Source organism: Hermetia illucens, chromosome 1 (assembly GCF_905115235.1).
Source record: "Hermetia illucens chromosome 1, iHerIll2.2.curated.20191125, whole genome shotgun sequence".
Classification (NCBI taxonomy): domain Eukaryota; kingdom Metazoa; phylum Arthropoda; class Insecta; order Diptera; family Stratiomyidae; genus Hermetia; species Hermetia illucens.
The window spans coordinates 69,168,920-69,186,856 of NC_051849.1; the positions used below are offsets into that span (position 1 = coordinate 69,168,920).

The 17,937-nt window shown below is 42.9% G+C and overlaps 1 protein-coding gene across 9 annotated transcripts in view; it reads right to left on the reverse strand.

Annotated features, from left to right (window-relative positions):
- Positions 1-17,937, reverse strand: part of LOC119654275 (potassium channel subfamily T member 2) — a 766,604-nt gene that overhangs the window by 560,247 nt on the left and 188,420 nt on the right. For all 9 annotated transcript variants that reach the window (XM_038059612.1, XM_038059632.1, XM_038059605.1 and 6 more), the window contains one exon: positions 11,043-11,261. In XM_038059612.1, the coding sequence (XP_037915540.1) occupies positions 11,043-11,260 (218 nt within the window). In that variant the 5' untranslated portion in view covers position 11,261. The remainder of the gene's footprint in view (positions 1-11,042; positions 11,262-17,937) is intronic.

Consider the following 17,937-nt stretch of genomic DNA (forward strand, 5'->3'; position numbering starts at 1 on the left):
TTGACAGTAACCACAGACGAGCTGCTGGAAATCCGAAGCAGAGTAAGTGACAACAAGGCTCCAGGCCTGGTCGGAATACCGAATAGGGCCCTATAACTCGCTGTGAAATCTAAGTTGGATATGTTTGTCGAGTTGTACGAAGCGTGCATATCCGAGGGGATATTCCGTACAGCATGGAAGCGGTGGAAATTGGTGCTCTTGCCTACGACTGGAAAACCTTCAGCTCAGCCACCCTCTTGCAAACCAACATGTCTTCTAGGCACTATGGGAAATTGCTGGAGCGAGTAATTTATAATATTTTGCTCCCGGTTATTGAGAGCAAAAGAGGTCTCGCAAACCGGCAGTAAAGACAGATCAACCATTGATGCCATCAAATTGGCCAGGCCGAAAATTCAATTCATGGAAACGGTAATTTAAGATGTAGAAAAATGGATTCAATTTGGCCAATTGAGGCCATATACAGAGACCCCTGGCGCCGATTAGTGTTCCCACATACCTCGCTACCATTATGGACAGCTACTTGCGATCGGACGGATCTGGCGAATGTACGATCTGGTATAACACCGATAATTGACCTCAGGAGTACGCTGTGTCCGCGGGTATCCGGCAGGGCTCCGTACTGGGCCCGTTACAATGGAGTATCATATACAATGCTGTTCCCAATCTTCCTTTTCCGCAGGGGCTACGCCGACGACATTGCACTTGTTGTGGTTGCAAAGCATCTCGAAGACGCTGAGTTGTACTCATACAAGGCAGTCTATTAAGGCTTGGATGGTTGGCTCTGGGCTGGCACTCGGGAGGAAAGTACGGAAGCGGTCCTCACCGAGCGCCGGAATGGAAATTTGGCTCGCATTAGAACTGGTATATCATCACTCTCAAGCCTGCAATCAATTATTTGGGAGAGAAGATAGATGTAAAGCTCAGTTTTAACCAGCACGTAGAGTATATTTGCGAAAAAGCAATTAGTAAGGCTCCGCCAAGAATGACACCGAATGTAGGAGTCCGTGGCATACTTACAGGCTACTTAAGCTAGGGTGGTGAATCTTGCTGCATGCAGGGGACTGTTTTGTATTTAGTGGGTGAAAATCGTACACCTCTCGTGTCCAGGCCAGAGTCTTTAGAAGAGTTCCACCTACTTAAAAAAAAGACCGACGGACAGACAGACAGTGAACCGGTTTTAATAAGGTTTTGTTTACAACAGAAACCTTACCTTACCTCCTTACAGGCTGATTTTGGCATGTGTTTCTTTCGGTCAGATGTCATTAGTTTCCGCCCACTATTCGGCATTTTCGTCGATACGAGAACTGACGAGAGATCCATGCCTCTCGTTGAACCGTTTGGCCAATTCAAACAAATAAGTTCTCGACATATACACCATACACCATCTGCAGAGGATTTCCGAAGGTTTCCACCTTATTCCACAAAAATTTTTTTACGAAACGCTACTTTAGAAGAACATACACAAAGCACAAGCCAAGCGTGTAGGCGGCTTCAATTTTCAAAAGGAACTAATGAATGGTCTCCTGTTTCTAGGTATTCACGAACGACGCAGTGTTGCCTGCTCCCGTGTTACAATTAAACTCTCTGAACTTAATTGCCATAAAGTGTATAGATTAAGAGCAGCTATGGGCAATAATATTCACACACGAATAAGAAATATACAAAACCTTTCGTACCTGAAACGCCGAGTTTTCAGTTTTTGAATTATTAGTTCCTTGCATTATCTGCAAATACTTGTACTTGTTGCATGTTATACTTGCCTTTCAACAATTTTAGCTCCTAGAGGAGTGAAATGTCAATCTTTTCTTAATTGTTCCTTACTTCTAAATTTATGATTACGAATGAATTTAGAAATGAAACTCAATCAAATTTCAATGTGATGCCAACGTTATTTTTAAAGGCACATTGCGATAGGGCGACCATTGATATGGTGTACTATCTTCTTGTGGGATCACCGTAAATTGAGTTTAGCTTCCCATTCATTGTTCCTAAAAAATAAATCAAATTGAATGCTATCCCAAAGAAAAAGATAATAACTCAATTAAACTCCCTTTTGTCTACTAAATTTTATTTCAACCAACCATAAATCCTCATTCCACTTGGATCGTTATGGAACACGTAAACTTTTTGTTTTCTGTAATAAAAAAATATCCGAAAGCAATTTGAGATTTTACGATTCCTTTTTCAGCAATCCTGGCGTGTCCATATTGTATCCCCTTCTTTGGTTTGCCGTTGCTTTCACTGATTTCATTCCACATCCGCAGGCTCTTCCGGCAATTCTTGATTTGTCATTTTAACACATTTATCGGATGGTCACGATGTAGGCATAGAAGGAATCCCTAGAACTGCGCCTATGCGCGCTCTACTTTTTTAGGGAATGAAAGGTACCCAATTTGAAACGCTGCTCATTTGCTTTTAGGTACCAGGACTTCTACTTTGGGCTTCAATATGAAAGATGCGAGTATGCGAAAGCTTGTTAACGAGCCGAGTTGGTTTTGTTATTTGTAATGGAGTTCTGCTCAAGAACAAAGGATTTCTAGAAGGTAAAGTAAACTCGTACTCAGAACGACCGCGAAAAAAAAAAAATTGCACAAACTTCAATGAAATGCTCAGAATTGAATTTTTAGAGAAACGGAAGTAAACTGAATAAAGGAATTGCACAGAACGAGCAAGCATAAAGCAAATCGAACAGAGGAAAAGTTCCGTGTCGTAAATAAACGAAATAAACGTTAGTCCTGTAATGAAATTTCGTCCTGAAAAATTGTTTCAGCTGATTTTTCGTCACGATACCGGTTTTCATGTGAAGTTTCAATTCGAAATTGAGTTTTCCACTTCCATCCTTGCCGGGAAAACGATTTGTATTGGACGGAATTGGAGGAGTTTACAGTAAGTTTGAGCTAACACTTTAACATATATACAAAGAATGTCAGACGAATAGCTGCTGGTCGAATTGCAAAAGGAGAAAAAAAACGCAACGTAGGCGAAAAGTTTACTTTGCCGGTTTCAATGGAATCACCTGGGAGCTATGTGAATATAAAACAAGGTATGCAAACCCTTTCCGACAATAATACTTTTTGGTCTCGCAGCGAGCAATAGTAAAATGTGGCAAGTGTATTTGCCTTCCAAGAGAGGCGAAGTGGATGTTTGCAAACACCAAGTTTTAATTAAGTCGGCTGAATATAATTTGGGGAAAAGTCTAATTGAAAAACTCACGAACAAAAAGGCGGAAAACTTGCATCTAATTTGAAGGCCATTTGGTCGGAAGTATGAAGTTAATGAAAATGTGCATTTCACATTTAGTTTGCTTTGACTTGTTCTATGGTTTCCCCCAGAGTCAGGAAATATGATTTGAATTTTTACATGATATTATAAAGTTATACCCGCAGAAACCCTCATATCCATGGTAATGGCGAAAAAACCCTGGAACAGCACATTTATCACTTTATATATCCACACATCAATAATATTGTTGAACGAAAAATCAAGTGAATCGCTGCATTACTCACATATAATAACTTGCATTCAGTAACATGGGTTTATGAAAAGTCTACCAGTCAGGAAAGTTTTCAAGTCAGAGAGAATATTAGTAGCACTTTGTTGGAAGAATGAATTCGCTGTGAATTCATCTACAAGCGAGATCGAGAAAAAGGAAGCTGCTTTCTACTTTGGATGTTCCTTCAACTGCAAATCGCTCCATTTGGTTTTTTTTTAATTTTAAGAAGGCTTTGGACAGCGTTGACAGGATGAACATTTGAAATCTCCTACGCAGGAGGGGAACTCTGAAGAAACCAATAGCAATCCTCAGAGGGACGTACCATAAAATATTAAACGCTTCGTTGCTGGTGACATTTTTCATACTACTTTGCCTGGAGAAAGGGCTCAATGATTGAAGCCACCTTTTTTCAAAAAAATCAACTTTGGTGATGACATTTTGCTGAGTGGCCATAGAATTCTTACTGTTAGTGTAAAACATAGAAGGCATCGAGCAAATTGTATATCTAGGAAGCCTTGTTTCTACCTAAAACGCATTTGAAGATCTTCAATGGAGCTAATTATCAGAGAGAATGCTTGAAAGATTTCTTATCGGTGCTTATGATGTCAGCATTAGATTTCTGTAGCTTGAGATACAGAGAACCCGCACAAAATTGATTACTTTGAACCGCTAAAACTCTACTAGTAATAGCAGGATTTGCAAGAAACTTTCCAATATTATGCGTGATAGGTTTTTTTATAATTGGGTGGTCCGGAACTGCCGTAATTTCAAAAATTTACTATTACATTAATATTAGGTTTATTTTTGGCAGACATTGGAATGAGATGCATTTCAAACCCTAAATTCTAAATATGTGCATCACCTTTACTTTTTGCGATTTTTAGGTTGGGTAATTTCCGCAAATTTGTAGCTCACAAGAGCTTTGCACATTTCTTCTCTCTACTCCGCTATTTTACAATTTACACGGAATATAAAATTTGCTTTAATACTAATTGAGACCATTCATTTGATACTCTGCAGGGATACAATGGGAAACAAAATGTACATCCTCTCTTTGCAAGCATGGGAAGGGCCGCGTTAAACTCCCACATTGCACGTGTGGCATAGTTCATAGTTCCCATATGTGCAGCAAATTCATAGTTCCCATATGTGCAGCAAATTTCGTTTCAATCGGGGCACCCGTTTTGGAGAAAAATGCGTGTGGTTTTGTTTTTCACAAAAACTTAATGAAAAGGAAAATGCAGCTTACAAAGAAATTATTGTTCGGCCCTCCTTATGATAAAGATGAAATACATACATAGGAAGAAGAAGCAGAAGTTAAGTCTCTTATAAAGAAATTATCAGTGCTATCACTGAAAAATTGGTAAAAGGCTTTGAAAGGAAAGTGTGAATAACAGAACAACAGAAAAAAAGTTTCCAAGCAGCCAAAGCTGAGAAAGCACCTATATTCAACAAGTGGACGACTCGTAAATACCCAAAATAGTTTTTCTTTGTTTTAGGTTTGAATGATTTCTGAGACCGGGATTCCCTTGACACAGATGACTCGCTGCTTATTTTAGAGCACACTCCCTCTCCTCAGCCGTAGAAGCGGCGTGAACGAAAGTGAATTTTGAGTGCTATTCACTCTATTAAATAAATTCACAGCTTTCCTCCTGCTTCTCCTGGCTTGGGACTAAACATGAAAACAATGTTAGTCTGATTTCCACTATTCCAAGCAACATTATCCTCCATCCACTCGACGCATGTGTTCGCTCGCGCCAGGCTGAATACAAATCGGCAAAATCGCCATTTAAAGAAGGAAACTATCCCTTCTTTGCGTATCAACCGACTTATCTTAAGCCAATGAATCTAGTCTTCCGTGGATTAGATTTTACACACTTTTCTCAGGAGATCCTCGACAAACTCAATCGTCGAAACGATAAAACGTTACATCTCTTCCTTGTCACCTCCTCTCCCAATGATGTTTGAGTGTATGATGAAATTCTAAGCCGCAACTGACAAAGAATCGGACATGCCGTTGTGTGAAGTATAGCTCGCCAAATGGTCCGCGCCAATGAACCAAAAATCAGGATGATAATCACACATCCAGTCAGTTATCGTACCTGTTCGATATTTGTTGAGACTCGCGACCACCAGTAACAATATGTTCTTCTTACCAAATCTAGACCCGTCCCTCTGACCAAGCCAACCTTCCAACCCAAGTCCTCTTAGACATTTTCTACTTCCAAACGCCAGTCCCATTCTCCTATGCATCAATAGCTAGGAATGTTATTCATCCTATCATCATCATCATCATCATCATCAACGGCGCAACAACCGGTATCCGGTCTAGGCCTGACTTAATAAGGAACTCCAGACATCCCGGTTTTGCCCCGAGGTACACCAATTCGATATCCCTAAAAGCTGTCTGGCGTCCTGGCCTACGCCATCGCTCCATCTTAGGCAGGGTCTGCCTCGTCTTCTTTTTCTACCATGGATATTGCCCTTATAGACTTTCCGGGCGGGATCATCCTCATCCATACGGATTAAGTGACCCGCCCACCGTAACCTATTGAGCCGGATTTTATCCACAACCGGACGGTCACGGTATCGCTCATAGATTTCGTCATTGTGTAGGCTACGGAATCGTCCATCCTCATGTAGGGGGCCAAAAATTCTTCGGAGGATTCTTCTCTCGAACGCGGCCAAGAGTTCGCAATTTTTCTTGTTAAGAACCCAAGTTTCCGAGGAATATATGAGGACTGGCAAGATCATAGTCTTGTACAGTAAGAGCTTTGACCCTATGGTGAGACGTTTCGAGCGGAACAGTCTTTGTAAGCTGAAATAGGCTCTGCTGGCTGACAACAACCGTGCGCGGATTTCATCATCGTAGTTGTTATCGGTTGTGATTTTCGACCCTAGATAGGAGAAATTGTCAACGGTCTCAAAATTGTGCGGTTTGTGTTGTTGGTTGATTGTCTTCGGTGCTGACGCTGCCACCATATATTTTGTCTTGCCTTCATTGATGTGCAGCCCAAGATCTCGCGCCGCCTGCTCGATCTGGATGAAGGCAGTTTGGACGTCTCGGGTGGTTCTTCCCATGATGTGGATATCGTCAGCATAGGCCAGTAGTTGGGTGGACTTGAAGAGGATCGTACCTCTTGATTTCACCTCAGCATCACGGATCACTTTCTCGAGGGCCAGGTTAAAGAGGACGCATGATTGGGCATCCCCTTGTCGTAGACCGTTGTTGATGTCGAATGGTCTTGAAAGTGATCCTGCTGCTTTTATCTGGCCTCGCACATTGGTCAGGGTCAGCCTAGTCAGTCTTATTAATTTCGTCTGGATACTGAATTCTCTCAGGGCCGTGTACAGTTTTACCCTGGCTATGCTATCATAGGCGGCTTTAAAGTCGATGAACAGATGGTGCAACTGTTGTCCGTATTCCAACAGTTTTTCCATCGCTTGCCGCAGAGAGAAAATCTGATCTGTTGCTGATTTGCCTGGAGTGAAGCCTCTTTGGTATGGGCCAATGATGTTCTGGGCGTATGGGGCTATCCGGCCTAGCAAGATAGATGAGAATATCTTATAGATGGTACTCAGCAACATGATACCTCTATAATTGCTGCACTGTGTGATACCTCCCTTTTTATGTATGAGACAGATAATGCCTCGTTGCCAATCGTCAGGCATTGATTCGCTGTCCCATACCTTGAGCACAAGTTGATGAACCACTTGGTGTAACTGGTCGCCTCCATATTTAACCAATTCGGCTGTAATTCCATCGGCTCCTGGCGACTTATGGTTTTTTAGCCGATGAATTGCACGGACTGTTTCTCCTAAACTTGGTGGTGGCAGTATTTGTCCGTCGTCTTCAGTTGGCGGGACCTCCAACTCGCCGATGTTCTGGTTGTTCAGTAGCTCATCAAAGTACTCAACCCGTTGCTCTAATATGCCCATTCTGTCGGAAATCAGATTTCCCTCTTTGTCTCGGCAGGATGAGCATCGAGGTGTATAAGACTTCATCCTGCTGACTTGTTGGTAAAACTTCCGCGCCTGGTGCGGTTGCTCCATGTACTTTTCTAGTTCACAAACTTATTGGTTCTCCCAGGCTTCCTTTTTCCGTCTGTGAAGTTGCTTCTCCGCTCGACGAAGTTCGTGGTAAGTCTCTGCGCGTGCCTCCGTTCTTTGAGAATGCAACATTACTCGGTATGCGGCATTCTTCCGTTCCGTTGCTAGCTTACATTCATCGTCAAACCAGCCGTTCCGACTCCTTTTGCGGATGGGGCGAGGTATGCTTGTTGCCGCATCCGTGATAACGTTCTTCAGGTGATTGTGAAGATCATTTGTTGATGCTTCATCTCCAGGTCCTCTGTTGACTGCGGTTATTGCGGCATCCATTTCCCTCTTATAGGTGTCGCGGAGGGTTGTGTTGTGGATGGCTTCAGTGTTAACTCCAACCTGATTGTCAGAGGGGAATCTGGGTGGCATTGTTATTCGAGCTCGGAGCACCATGCCGACGAGATAATGGTCCCAGTCTCCATTGGCCCCCCTATATGTTCTGACATTCATCCTATAACATCTTTTATTCTAAAGAGAGAAGTCGGCTCTGTTCAACACGTCCACCTCCAAACTAGCCACCCAACTCAGCTTTATCTTTCCACCCTTCAACTCTCTTTCCTATCTAATGGAGAAATACTTAACGTTACTCTTCTTCCTCTATCAATATCTGCTCTCCAGCTTCCTATTCACATATAAATCTGACTTTCTTCTCCTAACTGAAGTCAAACTTAATCCCTGACATAAGTTACAGCAAATACCGCTCCGACTGGACTGCTGGCTAATAGAAGAACTACCATCTTGGTTGCAACTGCAATTCACGCCCAACAGATTTTCATTCCCGGCACAATCGCCCCTTCCCTTGAGCAAACTGCTGCTGCCGTCTCCATTCACTCATCTACCTTTCCAGTTTGCTAACAGGCGTGCTCATAAGAGATCCAGCATCCTCCACTGCCTGCTCATACAGAACATCTTTGACTCTGTCTGACCTTTAAATTATGCAAGTTCCAACCTCCATATTGGCAGATAAATCCTGAGTTACGTCTCCAACAACCAATCTCAGTGTTGTCATCTATTCTTCTCTCCTTCTATACTGCTGACATCCCTCTTGAATATCCTACCAAAATTCCTTACGCCGTTAAAGCCGTTTAATATGCTGACGACCTGATCCTGTACACCGCATCCCATAACATTCCAGCTATTCAAATCACACTTGACTTTACTATCCCATCCGTCAATAAATTCTTTTACTCCTAGAAACTCCTTCTTAACCCAAGTAAGCGCGAAGCTATCGTTTTCCGTGGTGGCACCAACTATACCCGAAAGATAATGGTGTCATCTTTCGGGTAACTCACGAAACCTAAATATTAATATTGGGGCGACTTCCATCCTCTCCATTCGTTCCATCGAATAGCTGGGAATACACCTGAATTCCCGTTTGCCATCAATTCTCCACGCCAACTCCATCATCGCCAACACCCCTACCGGTTCAATTACCTTGACTGACACAGCTGATAATACCTCTAATCACATACGCCGAATAATTACGTTTATGCGATATGAATGAGATATTTCCGTCTAGCCCCGCACGATTCCTATCTCTGTTCCAACCAATTCCTATACGACAATGTCAACTCCATCTGTATCGATAGGTTTCTCGTCAACGCTCTCATTAGATTCCTCACCAAATCTCAATCCCACGATAACGACCTGATTCGTTCCTTCGCGACCATACGACAAGGCCACTCCTCCAGACAAAATTCCACTCCCATAGATCTCCACAATCTCCGCAACCAAGGTAGACTATATCACGACTACAGGCTAATTCTTCACTACCGTTCATAGGGCAGACAACGCCTTGGCGTTGTGTTTTGCACCGGTCAGCAGCCTTATGAATAACACTCCAAACTGTTCTGCGGGTCTTGCAATTACATTTATTTATCACAGAGCGCGTAACACTCGAAATTTATAATTTGAAATTATTGTACTGCGTTCGTGAGGTAGATCTCAATCCCAGTCGGAGTCTTCTTCGCAAAAAGGGCGTTTTGGAAGTTGCTCCACCGGTCCCTCATCGGCCGCCACACACCGTAAATTCGGAACTCAAGGTACTAAATATACCACCAGATACAACTTCAATACCACAAAAAACTGGGATCGCCGGCTGCCTCGTTGGCGGCTACCCGAAGCGCAGTCCAACGTCGCTTTACAATGTTCGACCCTCTGAGCAGATGTTATGGTACCTCGGCACGTAACCAAAAATGCCGGTTCTCCCCATACCCTGTCCAAACTCCTTAATACTGCGAAACTGGTGTCTGACTACCGCGAACTCCTCTCCCATTTGCACTTACGGCTGCACATTTTTGTGGTAATCCGTTTTGAGTGATATTAGCACCCAAATTTTAGGTCACTATGGGCTATTGATGGACTTGTAGAATAAAGCCTTAATAGAGCCCACAGCCTTTCTAAAGTCGCCAGGAATTTACACCTGCGCAAACGACACTTTTTTCATTCTTTTCGAGGACATTGCCGGCCATCACTTACGGGCACTCCTCGAAAAATATCACAACCTCACTAGTTAGCAGGATGTGCAGCACCACATTAATACTGCCGACTCCCCCATCTTCTCAAAGGTGCGTTCATTTTCACCGAAGCTCGCTGTTGCAGGGATGATATCGATGATCTTATGAAACAGGGTATTTGTAACCCTTCCATAAACTGTTGATCATCATGGCGAATGAAGCCTTGAATTTCCATACAAGCATCCTCTTCACATCTACCTACGGCCCTTATCTAATCCTACATCTTTCTTTAAGTATAGTGGGGTTATTCCTGACTTTTCCCCTCTCTAGCCGTGAGTTATAATTGAGTTATTTTTATATTAAATTAACCAGAATTTTGTAGTTTTTATTTAGTTAGTTAACTAAATTGAATGTGCCACTTAGTTCTTCTTCTCCTAGAATCATATAAAGTATAATCATAGCAAGTTTTATGGAAATCGCACTATTACTAACAAATTTATAATATGTCAAAGTTGTCGCCTCATTGCAAATTCTAAGACTTTGAATGCCAGTAGCACGTGGAAACAAATATTCTGACGTAATATAGGCATATACATTACGCGTTAGGTACTAATTTAACAAATGTGTGTTTGTAGGCAGGTAATCGAATTATAATAATCCCGAATCTGACAGTTATTAAATAAAGGTTGTATTTTCTATAACATATACATATCTTGATTTCCAACGACCCCGTACTTAACTGAATAATTTCTTAGTTACAAAATAGATGAACAGTCAGTCATCCACTTTGCAATATTCGTGGTACTAATCTGATATACATATTATCAAGCAAACGTACCTGAGGCATTTTCTAGAATAACTCCAATTTGCGAATGGCATAACTACATTGTCTTCTAATTGTCCAAATAGAATAAGCATTTTGGAAGCATCTTTCACGGAGTTAACACGTTAACTTACTTTGAGAGAACACATTTTACAAGCTAATTAATTACCTTGGTATCTGCAGCGCGATTTCGTCCAAACTATCCGAAGGGCTCATAGGTGTCTTTTCGAAGAGCCGCGATGGTGCTAAGGTCAGATGGCCAGTGGAGTCGCTGACACATCTGAATACTTTGGCGCCACGTCGCTGACGCTGGCGCTCTGCACGCTTTCTCCGTTTCGTTTCCTCAGCGCGCTGGAGATTATGCAGTCGGAAGAAGAACATAGACATACTGTTTTCGAAATTTCATTTGTTTTCGAAAAAGAAATATTTGCAAAAGAACGCATTAGTATGAAATCAATTCTAAGTAAACACACTACGATTCTGGGGTGCCACAAAAAAACGAATTTTGATCCAATCACGTCAATAACACCGAACATACTTGAAATAAGAACTGAACAATATTGCAGGACCAAATAACATACGGCACACATGCGGCATTGATGCTGTGGTATAATATACATAGTTTGGTTTCTGTAGTATCTGATGCAACACATCTAAAATTTAAGGATACAAAGAGTTCCGCTGAAAATGAAATGAAACCATAAAAACATAAAACACAAATGGAGGAGGTTTTATTTCCAGTTATGAAATAATTTCCGAACCTCCCTGAAAAGCCTCAGTCTCTCTGACTCCGGATTACACTTGTATATTGTTTGAGGGTAATTGAGGGAGAACGAGCCCACATACTTCAACATTTCAGCTCAAATGCACCACGAGCCAATCGTTTTTGGAGTTAACCACTTTTGCCGACCTAAGTTGATAAATAATTTGGATTTTCACGCAAATGATGTTAGCAGCAAAGTGAATCGAAAAGTATTCAATAACCGCCACCACCCAGCAATAAACAATTGACTAATCAACTATTACTTGCTATTTGTAAATTGGGCATTATTGAGAGCATATGGGCTATTTCGATGCAGAAAATGCTTGAAATATTTAGATTTTCATCATGACTGGCTAGCAGCAGACAATTGAAAGCCTGAATTTTTCCTGTCATGATCAATGCGGATTTTAATTAAGGGCTGGCGAAATGGAATTCCTCATTAGAGGTTATGAATAATATCAGGTAAAATGTGGTTTAAACTTCTAGTGAGCAGTTTTAACGAATATTCAGTATTCAAATTAACATCGAAATGAACTAGGAGAAAACTGAAGTAGTATTACAGGTAGGTCAGATTTTATATATGTATTGTTGCTATTCACCCGTTGATGGGGTACAGCGAGTCATGCCTTCGTTCACGATTATCTTAAACGCCCGTGAGCCCCTCCCGCCTCCGGCTTTCTAAGACAACCGTTCCCCACAACTACTGTTTTTCGTTATCCCTTGGGGTGACCTACTCCTCGGCCATCTTGGGAAACTGCAATGCAATTGCCACCCTCTTTAATGTAGGACCTATCCACTGCCACTTTCGCCTGTGCACCGATCAAGTTCTTCGCTTGAGATGGTGCCGAGACATCGTACTCCGAGTGCTTTTAGTAATAATGGAGTTTCTTTTCTATGCGCTACTTCCATATAGTGACACAGAGAGAACATTAGCATAGAACAGTCCTAACTTGAGATTGAAACTGCATTTCCAGATTCTAGACGAGGCATCGAAAGCGGTTCTAGCACCGCTAATGCGTCGGATAATATTCAGTTTGATGCCACTTTCGGCAGGCACCTAGATATATAAAGCTTCCTAGCTATATAAATTTATTGATGAATTCGATGCGCTGCCCATTAATGCAGATAGGGAGAGTGCGATGACATGTCATACTGAAAACCTTCGTTTGTTTGGGGTTTATCTTCTGTCTACTTGAATTTCTTTCCAAATCCATAGCCATTTACTTAAGGTCCATGACCCGATGAGAGAAGGCAAGGCAGCATGAAAAACGTCACCAATAACAAGAAGAAATAATATCGGTGATAAGATACAACCCTGGCGGATTTCGTTTCGGACATCAAATCCTCTGAAATTTTGCCTCGGTGCAGCACGTAACGTTTTATGTCGATGAAGAGCAAGTGAAGCGAAGATCTAAAGTTTGCGCACTGTTCTAAAGTGATCCGGAAGATGTTGATGTGGTCAATGCAATAGGATCTCGACCAGAAGCCAGTCTGCTCACTGTCGATTAAGCTTTTGATATGTTCTTTGATACATTCCAGGATTATTTTAGCTGTTTTCTCTAGGACGACAAAGATTACGCAGATACCCCTCCAACTACCACAATCAGAATGGCAGCACTGAGAGAATTTGAGATCTTGACGATCCTTCCGTTCTTCCACTCTCTGCGGAAGGTCTTGGATTCTCGACCAGCACAATAGCAAATTCCCTTTTGACACCGCGCACAATACGCTCTACCTAACGGGATTTTGCTCGGTATCGGAGTTCATGAGCATCCCGCCTGTCTTCACACGCGCCCTCAGTCGTCGATTCGCTTCCATGATTCCGCACCCAGCCAGATCTTATGATGCATCTTCGAGACCTGGCCGACGTCCTGTGAAGTACTCGAGAAAAGAGAATTTCTGATGGTCGTCCAATGTGCATGGTTATGCTCACGAGGGTTGCTCAGTATATCTGCCGTCCGATAAGCAAGATAACTTTCCCATTGTCGAGCGACAGCTGGATCATTCAAGGGATTGATGTTGAACTTGGGGGATCGCAGCTGTTCAGACCTACGAGAAGTGGCAGACACAGCACGCAAGCGTTTCAAGACCGGTGTCAGTGGCGTCAATCTCTTGGTATATACAGAAGACAACACCTAAATCTACTACTGATTGCAAAGTGGTTGATCTAACTGCTCGTGCGGTCTTGGTCAGTTGAAACCCGACTAACCTTATGACTCGAATAATATGCTTCCAATGACAAGGGGGTGGAAGAAATCCAGGAACCTCCCACAATTATCATTACGGCCGCCAATACCGTACCTTCCTAACACATGTGCGAGCCAGTTGTTGTCAAAGACCACCTTGGCGTTCAGATTACCGATCACGATAACAATGTCACCTTTCAAAAACATTCTATACCTGACGGCACGACTTCTCACGAAACCAAACCAAAGTATAGCCTACCGACACAGGCTCTTAACGCGTATCCTAGAGGTGATCCACAAAAAACGAAACATTGTCCAAAATTAGGATTCGTGCTGTCAGAAGGACTAAAATTACCTCAGAGGTTTAACCTCGATAGCGGACACCGACTATTCTCTTTGACAACCTTGTAGGAATCTGAAAAGATCGACGTAAGACTCACCACCCCTTCGCTTTGGAAATGGTGACCAGTTCCGAAGTGAAGTCCATCTCCAATCTAATACAGTGAGAAATAAAGTTCAATTTCCAGGATGCATATCCTTATCTGCTAAATTGTACTGGAGGGAATTCGATGTTAAATTAGCATGTGACCATGACAAAACTACAGGCAACATAGTCAACGAACTCCCTCCCCATGCTATCAAGAGTCTGACTAAAATTTTAAACGCGATCACAGGTATTGTGCATTTCCGGAACATGTGGAGCACTTCTGTCATAATGGCTACGTAAAGCCAGGAAAAGACGACGTAAGGAGCATCATACCGCCCGATAATTCTGCTTCCTACATTATCAAAAGTATTTGAAAAGCTACCAGCATCAGAGTTTCATCTGAACTCCATGCATCCTCAACAAAAAAATCAGCTTCGGCATGGTTTAGGTTTGAGCTTATGGCGGATTTCACTTCAATATAATTCACACTCATGCCGTGTTTGCGATTATATATAAATGGAGCAATTACCACCTGTCGCTACCTTCGGTCTCGCTACTCCCAGAGGTAAGGCGATGTCTGATGAGTTGCCTTTGCCCTAGAAGAAACTTGCAGTCAATTTTTTTGTATTTTATTGCTTAAAGCTGACTTTTAAGTTTTCGATACACAATTTTCCCCATAGTACTATAGGCGAAGTGAAAATAATGCTGACTCTTTTAACGTACATTTTTGAGTCGACTCTGCTAAGTGCGTGAGTCTGAATGAGTTGAAATCAGTAGACTCACCGAAAAGATTCATATTTCCTATAATTAATCCTGACCTTCAAGTAATTGCTCATATAAAGCATCGGTCTCCACTATATCGGAAGTCTTCGTTTGTGCAAAGCACTGTACAATTTTGATGCTCCTTAACCTGGACAGGAATCTTGCAGTTGGAATCCTGCCAATAATCGGTTGCCAGGTAAAGAGAGTTCACCTTAGGGTAGAGAAGTCACAAGCAAACCGATGCCGGATTCAAATCTGCTACCACTCGAGTTTCAGGGCACAAACGCACAGTGTATGAGAAGCGAATGAGTAGAATTTTCCGAAACCTTACCCTTTTACTTCGTTTAGGTCTAGAATTGTCATCAGCAGCAACAGCGCAACAACCGATATTGGGGGTAGGTCTGTCTTAATAAGGAATTCATGACATCCCGATTTGGTACCGAGGTCCATCAATTCGATGTCCTTGAAAGCTGCCAGGCGTCCTAGCGTAGGCCATCGTTCCTCTCAAGCGAGGTCTGCCTCGTCTCTTTTTCTACCATAGATATTGCCCTTATTAACTTTCCGGGCTGGATAATCCGCAACCTATTGAGCCGGAGTTTATTCACAACGCTCATAGATTTCGTCGTTATGTAGGCTACGGAATCACCCATCCTCATGTAGGAGGTCAACAATGTCTTGGAGGATTCTTCTCACGAACGTAGCCAAGCGTTCGTAATTTTTCCTAATAAAGGCAAGATCATTGTCCTGTACAGTAAGAGCTTTGACCCCGTGGTGAGACGTTTCGAGCGGAACAGTTTTTGTAAGCTGAAATAGGCTCTGTTGACTGCGTCACCTGCTTGGTCTGGATGAAGGCAGTTGGTATGTCTTGGGTCGTTCTTCCCATATCGTCATCATAGGCCGGTAATTGGGTGGACTTAAAGAGAACCGTGCCTCTCGCATTCACCTCAGCATCACGGATCAGCTTTCCAGGGCCAGGTTAAAGCGGGCGCATGATAGAACATCCCATTATCTTAGACCGTTGTGGATGTTGAATGATCTTGAAAGTGCTTTTATTTGGCCTCGTACATTGGTCATGGTCAACCTAGTGAGTCATATCAATTTCGTCGGGATACCGAATTCTCTCATGGCCGTGTACAGTTTTAACTTGGCTGCCTTGGAATCGATGGAAAAATGGTGCAACTGGCCAGCTCAGCCATATTCGGTTTTTGTGTCGCTTGCCTTAGAGAGAAATCCTGATCTGTTGCTGATTTCCCTGGAGTGAAGCCTCTTTGGTGTGGACCAATGATGTTCTGGTCGTTTGGGGCTATCCGACCTAACAAGATAGCGGAGAATATCTTATAGATGGTACTCAGCAACGTGACACCTATATAATTGCTGCACTGTGTGATGGTCCCTTTTGTATGTATGGGACAGATAATGCTCCGTTGCCAGTCGTCAGGCATTGATTCGCTGTAATTGGGTGGATTGGATTCGGTGTGATTGGTCGCCTCTGTATTTAACCAATTCGGCACCTGGCGACTTATGGTTTTAAAGCCGATGAATTGCACGGACTGTTTCTTGTATGCTTGATGGTGCCAGTATTTGTCCGTTGTCTTTAGTTGGCGGGGCATTCAACTCGCCGATATTTTGGATGTTGAGCAGTTCATCAAAATACTCAACACATCGCTCCGATATGCCCATTCTGTCAAAAATCAGATTTCCCTTTATGTCTCGCCTGGATGGGCATGGAGGTGTATAAGCCATCATCCTGCTAACTTGTTGGTCAAATTTACCCGCCTGATCCAGTTGCTCCTTGTACTTTTGGAGTCCACAGGCTTGTTGGCTGTCCCAAGCTTTCCTTTTTCTGTGTGGCAGGGCTTATAACAGATCTCTCCGCATGTCCGCGTTCTTTGAAAGTGCAGCATTGCCCGACATGTAGAATTTTTCCTTTCCATTGCTAGTTTACATTCATCGTCAATCCAGCCGTTCCGAAGTTTTTTTCGGCTGGGGCCAAGTATGTTGTACCAACGATAATGCTTTTCAAGTGATTGTGGAAGGAGCGCACGTTCCATAACGAAATGCGCGAATCATTGTTCCGTTTTTTCGCCGGGTTCGTCGTTGTAGAATCCATTTTGACCGCCAAAATCAAAGACAGTCCATAGAAAAACAACCATCCAGGCATCTGTAAAATCATCATCACCAACGGCGCAGCAACCGATATCCGGTCTAAGCCTTCCTTAATAAGGAATTCCAGACATCCCGGTTTTGCGCCGAGGTCCACCAATTCGATATCCCTAAAAGCTGTCTGGCGTCCTGATCTACGCCATCGCTCCATCTTAGGCAGGGTCTGCCTCGTCTTCTTTTTCTACCATGGATATTGCCCTTATAGACTTTCCGGGTGGGATCACCCTCATACATACGGATTAAGTGACCCGCTCACCGTAACCTATTGAGCCAGATTTTATCCACAACCGGACGGTCATGGTATCGCTCATAGATTTCGTCATTGTGTAGGCAACGGAATCGTCCATCCTCATGTAGGGGGCCAAAAATTCTTCGGAGGATTCTTCTCTCGAACGCGGCCAAGAGTTCGCAATTTTTCTTGCTAAGAACCCAAGTTTCCGAGGAATACATGAGGACTGGCAAGATCATAGTCTTGTACGGTGTGAGCTTTGACCTTATGGTGAGACGTTTCGATATCGTGAGCATAGGTCAGTAGTTGACTGGACTTAAAGAGGATTGTGCCTCTTGCATTTACCTCAGCATCACGGATCACTTTCTCGAGGGCCAGGTTAAAGAGGACGCATGATAGCGCATCCCCTTGTCGTAGACCGTTGTTGATGTCGAATGGTCTTGAGAGTGATCCTGCTGCTTTTATCTGGCCTCGCACATTGGTCAGGATCAGCCTAGTCAGTCTTATTAATTTCGTCGGGATACCGAATTCTCT